At 41.1% G+C, this 10,302-nt stretch overlaps 1 protein-coding gene across 1 annotated transcript; it reads left to right on the top strand.

Moving 5' to 3' along the window:
* Positions 1–1,652: 1,652 nt before the first annotated feature.
* On the top strand, positions 1,653–3,960 carry LOC127782570 (uncharacterized). Its single transcript, XM_052309830.1, has 2 exons — positions 1,653–1,913; positions 2,011–3,960. The coding sequence occupies exons 1-2, from the start codon at positions 1,901–1,903 to the stop codon at positions 3,636–3,638; spliced, it is 1,641 nt and encodes a 546-aa protein (XP_052165790.1). The 5' UTR covers positions 1,653–1,900; the 3' UTR covers positions 3,639–3,960.
* The last annotated feature ends 6,342 nt before the right edge of the window (positions 3,961–10,302 follow it).

Genomic DNA, 10,302 nt, shown 5'->3' with positions numbered 1-10,302 from the left:
TGAAGGGCCTGCTCATTTTGATATCACCTTACCAAATTTTGGTAATGTTACCAAAAAAAATAGCTATATTTAGTTTGCTGCCAAATTTTAGTAACTATATAAGAAATTCTACTAAAATTTTGACAAATTTACTAAAATTTAGTAAGATTTTTTTTTTGGCATCAAGGTGAACATGCCCGAAAGATGGACCACATTCTTATATGCATATGTGGCCACCTGGGTGAGGTAATTTTGTTTGTGGTTAATGAGGAATGGAATGTCGCAATAAATGTAGCTGTACATAGAAGACGTGTGTCTGCTTCGCATAGTACCTCTTTTCCCATATTCCATGCGTCTGCAGTGCACACGTCCAATTTGTTGATCGTCTCTACGATCTTTGCGATGATGATGGGAACAATCTTAGGGCCCTTTAATCACAGGAATGAAAAAACAGAGGAATAGAAAAAAATAGGATTCTAATAGGAATATAAGTGTAAAACAGAGGATTGCAAAACACAGGAAAAATATAGGAATGACCGTTTGATTGGACCACAGGAAAAACACAGGAATTTAAGGAGAGATAAAGACTCAAAGGATTTCTTCTATGAGATTCTACCTCTTGTTAAAATTCCTCCAAAACTTGTATGGGAAGAGACATTTCATAGGAATTTCATAGGATTCCATAGGGTTCATTCCTTTGATTCAAAGGGCTTTATAGGAAAAATTCCTATAGAAATAAAATCCTCTAAAATTCTTATGAATTTCCTTTGAATAAAGGGGGCCTTATTAAGACAGACAGCGAAGTCACTAATTTAATCTTTGAGTTTAGAAAGTATAGCGTCTGGGGATTCTATCCATTTGGGGATTGATGAAGTTGGTTTTTCTTCCCACGAGTGAAGTCTCTTTTTTTTCTTTTTTTGTTTTTTTTTGCGGGGAGTGAAGCCTCTTTTTAATGCCTGCCAGTAAAAAATATAAATTAAAGCAACTGTAAAAATAATTGGTATAAAACAAATTAACATGGGATAAGTCGAAAATATGATTATGAATAATGCGTACTATTGACAGTCATATTTATTATTTTTTTTGAAGTAACATATCACATGTTGATCTATCTTATTTATATTTTAAAGAAAAATATGATTTTTTTAGTTGACATGAGTAACGAGATGGACAAAAAATGTTTTCTGGTTTTTGAGTGAATTTAAGTTTGCATTTACTTTTTCAAAACCACATACTATCACCATGGAGATTTGCAGTAGTTTACGCTCCACTAATACTCAAGCACCATATCAGGACAAGTCAACACTCTACTGGACTAACTAATACTGAAAACTTGACGGACTGAGACAATTGGACTGACATCCACAGTGACCGGATTCTTTGCTGCACGTGAAACATCCACGCGACCTTTCAAGCTATAGTATGGTCAGTCGTAAGCTGGTGCTAGTATATCTCTCGAGTTTGTCCCCACTCCCCAGCCATCAAAGAATCGGGACACATTGAGTCTCAAATTAACAAGACCAGTACCCTTGCTCGATCCCTACTGGTTGACTGACTTGTAATAACGTCTGCCATCTCTCTCCAAAGTGTGTCCCACTGTCGTACCTTTCGGTTAATATTTTCTGTAAAATGATGGTACTCTCCAGAGTGTGAAGAAACTGTGAATCACCTCGTTGATTTGATCTTATCGCGAGTATGATGGCATGAATTAATTTGGTGAATTTTATGCAGCTACCAACTCGTAGTAAAGTACTGTTCTTTAAACTCCCTATATATATATATTCTTGGCCATCCATGGAGTGCTAGGGCAGCTGCTCTGTTTTCCTGCAGGTGTATATGCTGAAGACCTGCAGGCTGCAGCAGAGTCAAGAAAGGAAGAAAGGGAGAGGGAGGCAATCCTACTTGTCCTGCTGCTGCATAGATGGAGAGGCTAGGTGTCAACAAGACTCTTTCTTGGATCAGCTCAACAATTTGGATAAGTCTAATAATCATCTAGCAAACACCTGACGATTTTGTGATATTGGATTACAGATCAACATGTCATTGAGATGGCCTCACTACTGGCGCAAGAACTGAAGCATGAACTCGCAAGCCTGAACTCGCCGACGACGGGGCGGGCCGGCGGCGAGTCAGCTGCTCCGCCGTCAATCATGATCGACAAGGTCGCCGAGCTCACCCGCAACGTCGACAAGCAGGAGTACGAGCCGCACTTCGTCTCCATCGGGCCGTACAACCGCAGCTGCGACTGCAGGTCCAAGCTCGCCAGGGACTCCGACAAGGTGGGTAGGCTCCAGGAGGTCCTGTCGGCGGCGGCGGCGCACACCACCGCGCCGCTGCAGCTGGAGGACTTCATCACCGAGCTCGCGCGCATGGAGGCTCGCGCGCGGAGATGCTACAAGCTGTCGTTCGATCACGTCCAGAGCAAGGATTTCCTGCGCTGGCTGCTGCTCGACGGCTGCTACATCCTCGTCCGCTTCGGCGACGTCGTGATGAGGCGCCGACCTGAGGACGAGGAGGTGGAAGAGGAGGAGGAGACCACGGCGGATGGCATCGTGCTCCGCGTGAGCAGATGGTTTCATGTCGCGAGCTACACGGGGCTCCTGCGCCGGCGGCTGCTCGACGCGTGCTACGTGCTCGTCCGCCTCCGCGACGTCGTCGTCAGGCGCCGCAGCAAGGTGCCCGTGGCGGCAGAGGCTAACCGCGTCGTGCCGTCGATGGAGGAGAGGGAAGAATCCGCCGTCGACCAGCAGGAGGCCGTGGCGGTGGTCCGCGACGTGTTCTACCTCGCGGAGAACCAGATTCCCTTCTTCGTCGTCGACAAGATCCACCAGCTGACGTTCCTCGACGGCCAGACTCCGGCGGTGCACGCCATCGCGAGGTACGCGCGCGAGCTCCTGCGGGTGAACGGGTACTCCGTCGCGACGCCGACCAAGGTGGAGGAGCCGGAGCGGCCGCCGGAGCCAGCCAACCTCCTCCACCTGCTGCACATGCACTTCACGCCTACAGTACTGGCGTCCGCCGCCAGCACCGGTAGCCGCCGCCGCGGCGGCGGTAGGCCCGTGGGGCGGTGGCGCACGGCGATGGAGTACTACTTCGCCGGCGTAACGTTCAAGAAGCGGCCTCTCGATGATCAGCGCGGCGGCGCGCGGTGCGTCCTCGACGTGAAGGTGAGCGGGTGGGGCGGCGGCACGCTGGAGATGCCGCAGCTGACCGTGGACGCGGAGACGTGGCCGCTGCTCCGCAACCTGATGGCGCTGGAGCAGTCGAACCCGGCGGCGGCGGGGAGCCACGTGACGGCGTACTGCGTGTTCATGTCGCAGCTGGCGTGCACGGCGGCGGACGTGGAGCTGCTGTCGCGGCGGGGCGTGATCGTGCACGGCCTGGGGCACAACGGCGAGGTCGCCAAGCACTTCGCCGACCTGTGCAAGGGCGCCGTGTTCGACGCGGACGACGCCGACATGAACTACCTGAGGCCGGTGTGCCAGGTGCTCGAGCGGCGGTTCCAGAGCCGGCCGCGGCGGTGGATGGCGTGGCTGAAGAAGAAGTACTTCGCCAACCCGTGGCTCATCGCCGGCCTCGTGGCGGCCACCGTTGGCCTCGTCTGCACCGTCATCCAGGCGGTCTACTCTGTTCTCGGTTACACAAAACCAGGGAGCTAGCTGTGGTGACGTGGCTGTGTGACGTATCGTGCTACATAGCAGCCATGCAGTGGTCCCATGCGCGTAGCAGCATATATATATCTATATAGTGCATGTTTTCAGTGGAGTGTAGAATAGTCAGCTTAAATATGTAAGTTCTTTTTTGAGAACCGAAACTTGTAAGTATATGTTGTTTAGATGTAAGAAAGACTTAACAGCGCATGTTTCTATAACTTAGTTAAAATTTTAGATTATTTTTTAATAACTTCATTAAGTTAGATTACATTTTCTCAGCCACAACATGAATAATTGAGTACGTATAATATCCTTATATGCTACATGTGGAAAAAGAAAATTGATACTACAAGTAATATATTTATGTTCATTTGATCGGTGGCGCTATGTATCACGCGCAGGGTGATACGTAGCTACGTAGTGCCCCCGAGCGCACACCTCCAACCTTCCCTCCCACATTCTTCATCAAAATAATTACTGGGCCTCGTTCTTATTTTTTTCCGTTCCCAAGAGCATCGGCCCTTACCTTCTTCCTGCCTCCCAAATTACTCGAAATCAATTGGCACCAACTTCCTTTACTAATCTTTACGTTATTTTTTTAATAAGTTGTCACTTTAGTTAATTTTAATGCATGAGTTTTTTTTTTCACAACATGTATTTGTCATATTTGGGAAAGACTGGATGGTAAAAAGATTATTGGATAATTTTTTTTCTGACATGTCTTTGTGTAATCTTTGGATTTTCAACCAATGGATATGCGTGGACGACCGTTATTAGTTAAAAAGAACTCCCATATATATGTATGATGCAAAACTGGAAAAGCTACCTACCACGTGCGCACCAGCGACGAGCCTTTTCCGGGAGTTTAGTCTAACTAACTGAAATTAGTTTAGATAATAACGATAATTGAGGTAAGATTTTTTTTGGTAGATTTTTTTTACTAACAAGTTGAAAACTTTCAAGTTAGATTTGAAAACATTTGACTCAAGATTTAAACTTTGAAGTCAAATTTTGATAACTTTCAACTCAAATTTTGAAAATTTTTAACTCGAAATTCAAAATTGTAAGACAAATTTTGAAAACTTACAACTTAGATTTGAAAATTTTCAACTCGAGATTTGAAATCTTTTAAGTTTAGATCTGAAAATTTTCAACTCGAGATTTGAAAACTTTCAACTCAGATTTGAAAAGTTTAAACTCGAGATTTGAAAACTTTTAAGTTATGATTTGAAAACTTTCAAGTCAAGATTTAAAACTTTTAACTCAAAGATTTGAAAACACATGTGCTGAAGATTAAAAAATATTAAAAAAGCGAAAAAAAACACAAAAAAAATAGCGAATGAAAAAAATGCTACGTTGCTGGTACCCATGCAAAACTCACGCATCAATCGTTGTAATTTTTTTTAAGCATGGTAGGTTTCAGATTTCAATATTTGATATAAGTACGGTGAGTAGTTCCCTATTTCTTAGAGAAGCCGATGCTTAACTCCAGTAGAGATCGTTTAGTTTTTTTTTTTTTTTTACTGAAACTAATAACTCCAACATCCATCATTTCAGTGATTGTTTAATTTACTCAGTCGTATAATTTCACATCCACCGTTCAGTGATTCTTTTAAGAGAAAGTTTTCTTATTTACCACTCAAAGTGTTCATGAGTTTCCTTGTATGTTATCGAAAAGTTCTATACTTTTATAGTATGTCATTGCTTGAACATTTTTCCTCTCATATATGCCATCTACGTCATCATCTTGTGTAATAGGGATGTAAAATTAGAAGATTACCCTATTAAAACCTCGAGGGAATGCCCACTCGTTTCATTACATGTCATCATCTAAATAATTATAAAAAATAAAAAAATTGATAAGATAGAATAATATGTGACATATCACTGTACAAATATGCAAGTTTAAATTTCACTTTTACAATTTTTTTTTAAAAAAACATCAAATTTGGCTACGAGCACATGTATACTAGTTTCAATTAAATTTATTATTTTTTATTACAACTCGTGAAGATCAAATTGAAATTTGAATTTTTGGACTGATATAAAAATAGTAATCCATCTTTTGATTTATTAAAATTCATAACTATTTAAATGACTGCAATAATGAGCGGACATCTCTTGGGGGGATTAGCAAAAATGACATATCAATTGTAAAGTGGAACCATCATGCTCAAGTGTGCATGCTAGACAATGGCTGAATAGAAGCAATCAGAAAAACACGAGGGTAGTTTTATTATTTTGTTAAAAAATTGATGAGGTCAAAGCAGTTTAACCTCGATAGTGTCATATAAAGGATGAAAAATTTTGTTAGATGGCGTATAAGAAAATAATAACTTTGCGGTGGCATATAAGAAAACTTGTAAATTTTAAGTGGCGTATAAAGAATTTTCTCCTTTTTTTTTACTAACATGTATAACTTCCGTACGTATCCATCGTTTAGCGATTTTTTACCAACATGTATAACTCTTGTATCCATCATTTAATTATTTTTTTTATAAACATGACACGTATTTGTTTTGGTTAATTGGGCGCATAAACCAACAGTAAACTTTTGACTCTACATGTACAGTGATATGTGTTTTTTTCTTTTTTTGAGAACTACTACTGTGATTTGTGTATTGCAATTTTGTTACTACATATGGTCAATGCTATGGAGATCACTCTAGGAGAATGCAGCACCCAACCCTCACCCAACACAACAGGGTAACGTTTCCAATCCCCAGGGCCTTACGCTCTCCACCTTTAGAGTAGGATCAACAGAAGACTAGCTATAAGCCAGCTATAAACATATTTTAAAGAGATAAAAGAGCAGAGATAAGAACAACGGGCTACAAATTAATTTGTAGCTAGCTGCAGCACAAACTCAAAGATGCATGTATATATGACAAATAGGACCAGATATTGATTGTGTAGTATATGTTTATAGATAACTATTGTATAAATTAGCTATTAAGTTGACTATAGATGATTTGGAGCTAGCAGTTGGCTGTACAATTAACCTTGCTCTTAGGTGAACCCTATTGGATGTAAAGTAAAAAAAAATACTCCTCACATGCTGGTCAATCGATCGATATAGGGGGAGCGCAGACTCTAAGATAATAGAAAAAAATGACGCTATTGATGAGTGGTATAGAGCAAGTATAATAGTATAGCAAACTATATATATGGTCACAGCACTCAACAAAATGGGTGCTGTGAGAAGAGTCATATAGAGCAAGTATAATAGTATAGCCAACTGCTGGCTCTAAATCATCTATAGTCAACTTAATAGCCAATTTATACAATAGTTTCCTATAAACATATACTACATAAAAAATGTCTGGTCTCATCTGTCATACACACATGCACATTGGAGTCCGTGCTGTAGCTGACTACAAATATGTAGCCTCCCTTCTCTCTCCTTTTTTATCTCCTCGAAATGTATTTATAGCTGGCTTATAGCCTGGCTATAGTACCTTCTCTATCTAATTAAATGGCACGTTGGGTGCCATGTAGTTCCCTTCATTCGATTATTTATTTTTTTAATTTTGTAAAGTTTGAGATATGCCATCGGTATCTCAATGACATGTAGGACACACATGAGTCAATGACACGTGGGTCAGGATGACATATCTCAAATTTTACAAAATTATAATGGCATGGTTCCAATTTTCCCTAAAAAAAAACCCTTCTCTTAAAAAAATTGTTTATGGTTTTAGTAAGCTGCAACATGAGCTTACTACAAAATAAAATAAGGGGTGTTTAGATTCAGGGTGTAAAGTTTTAGCGTGTCACATCGAGTATTATATAGGGTGCTGCATGGGGTGTTCGGGCACCAATAAAAAAATTAATTACAGAATCCATTAGTAAACCGCGAGACGAAATTATTAAGCCTAATTAATCCGTTGTTAGCAAATGTTTACTGTAGCACCACATTGTCTAATCGTGGAGCAATTAGGCTTAAAAGATTCATCTCGTAAATTAGTCGCAATCTATGCAATTAGTTATTTTTTAGCATATATTTAATACTTCATGCAGGTGTTCAAACGTTCGATGTGATAGGATGTAAAGTTGGGATCTAAACAGGGTCTAAGAGGTGGCTGCAACCTCGTTTGAGTGATGGTAGAGGGATACAGAAAGCAGAAGTGGGAAGAAATACTTACTTATTTGTTATATGGTTAGTTGTAAGCTTAAGGTGCACCATAAGAAACTTTTCACTGTAATTAATGCAGATCACGAAAATATTAGTTACTTAACACATCTTGCCAATATCGACAATGTTTCATGATTTTACATTGCTATCTTTTTTTGGGAAGCAAACTTAATCGCTATACACTGCTGTCCATGATGTCTCGCTATCATTTAGGTGAAACTACTAATAAAAAATACTATACAAATAGATCTTCCAAAAAAATTGCCTATAGAGATTTTCCTGCCAAAAAGGAGGGCGGAGATGCAGATCCGCCGTCCTTGACCTCCCTAACAACATATCTATATATGTCTCCCCTTGCTATCGTCGCTAGATCCATGAGGGAAGGGTGCTCCCGAGGCTACGCTGACGGAATCACGCCTCCCCCTGCCGGCGGATCCGCAAGGGAGTGACGTTCTTGAGGCCAGCAATGGTGGATCCGCACCTCGCCCTGTCACTGTCACTGAATCTACGAGGAAGGGGTGCTCTAGAGGTCAGCAACGCGGATCCGTGCCACCCCTTGCTGTCTCCGCTGGATCTGTGAGGGAGAGGCCCTCCCAGGGCTGGCAATAGTGGATCTGCTCCCTGCTGTCACTGCCAAATCTACAAGGGAGAAGCACTCCCAAGGTCTGCGACGGCGAATCCACACCTGACTCTGCCGCTGCCCTGATCCCGGCTGCCCTCCCGCGGTGTGTGACCGTCATCGTCGTCACCCCTTCGTTACTCCCAAGGCCGCCATGCCAACTCGACGAGGGAGGCCAGCCAGGCCTGCCCCAACTCGCTGTTGATGCGTGCTGTCGTGACGAACTCGCCTCTACCGCCATGACTAAGGGGGCGAGGGAGATCAAATCAGAGAAAGAAAGAGAGTGACTTATGAGTGAGAAAGAAAGAGAGATCTCGAGAGAGTGATGAGAGTTAGGAGATGAGGTAGAGGAAGTGAGAAGATAAGGTAGCCACAATTCTTTTATGATGAGTGGCGACCTCACATGCCTATGAAATAAACATATTTTCTTAGGTGGGCCATTTGAGAGATCCACTTGTGAAAATCCATTCAAAAATTTCACACGAGTCTTCTTTTATTCCGCATGTAAAAACATCGGTTATGTTCGTAAAATTCATTTCTTTTAGAAGTGGTATTTGAGGAAATTGTGGACACTATGTCTAGTGAGATGGCAAGATCCAACTTAGGTTTAAAGGATGGTCTACCGTAGAATGTGTACAACCACGCCTATGGGTTTTTTTTATAGTGGGGGTTCAAGGTATACTTGAGGGCAGAGGTTCAAGTTATGCCATCTGAAAACTCATCAAAATATTAAAAAAAATTAACAGCATAGATCAATACAAAGTATTCACTCCACAAACATGCAAAACTTAAATTTAACTTCTACAAGTTAAAAAAATAAATTAAAATAGTTAACATACATTCACAATTATATTGTTATTTTTTACATTCTGTAATAATAGAATTTCAATTTACATGTATGTGAGTGATATATTTCATATTAGTATATCTTGTTTTATTTTTAATTTTTTTTAAGAACTATTTAGGTGATATGAAAAAGCGAAGGAACATCCTCGAGGAATGAAAATTTTCCCGGTTAAAGATTATGGTGGGCTAGTGGCAATTAATCGATGGAAGGAGTGAGCTGAGGTCTGAAGATGTGAGCTACTGTGTTTTTTATTGCTTTTGCCGTGAAGACGAAACATGGACCACTTTTTGTTTTTTTTTTTAAAAAAAAACTGTGTGCGTGTGGCCACTAGATGAACTAGTTTAAGTATTGTGGTTTGGTTTTACAAATCTCTCAAAAAAAACTTAGGTCCTTTTTGTTTAGGCTTAAGCTTATTGACCTAGACTTTTAAGTCAGCTTATTAGCTTATATGATTTATAAGCCGGTGGATTTAATGCCCTAAGTTTAGTGGTGGAGTCATACATCTACCTCACATAAGCCAAAAAAGCTTCTCTAACCTAGCTTTTGGCTTAATAGTGTTAGAGTGGCTTATGGCTTCAAAAAAGCCAAACGAAAAAGCTGCTTGTTTGTTTAGGTTTAGACTTTTTGACTTATAAGTTGGCTTATAAGCCTAAATAAAGAGAGCCTTAGTACTGGACTGATGATGTGTGCCTGCTTGGCACGCTTGGCTCTTGTTTAGATTTCAAGCTCCTTCCTCGCAGTTGCTTAATTACACATGCACTTTGTTTTGATCCTTTTTACACTGATGATGTGCATAATCTTGAAAGGGAACTGAAAGCAACGTCCCCTACTAGGCCAACTAGGAAAGTAGCCCGCGCATTCGCGCGGACATGCATCTTAAGAGATACTTATAGTTATTAGGATAGAATATTTACCGTAGAACACCATCACGCTTCGAAAACAATTTCTCTGTGCATTTTTTTTTGTCATCATTGCCTGTAATTTTTTTTTGTCATCATTGCCTATAATTTGATTAATCCCCATAAGAAGGAAAACTTACTTTGTTTTAAAAAGTATATCTAAAAAATTA

The sequence above is a fragment of the Oryza glaberrima genome, chromosome 8, assembly GCF_000147395.1.
Source record: "Oryza glaberrima chromosome 8, OglaRS2, whole genome shotgun sequence".
Lineage (NCBI taxonomy): Eukaryota > Viridiplantae > Streptophyta > Magnoliopsida > Poales > Poaceae > Oryza > Oryza glaberrima.
Note: the sequence above shows the minus strand (reverse complement) of the source record. Positions and strands in the feature narration are given on the sequence as shown.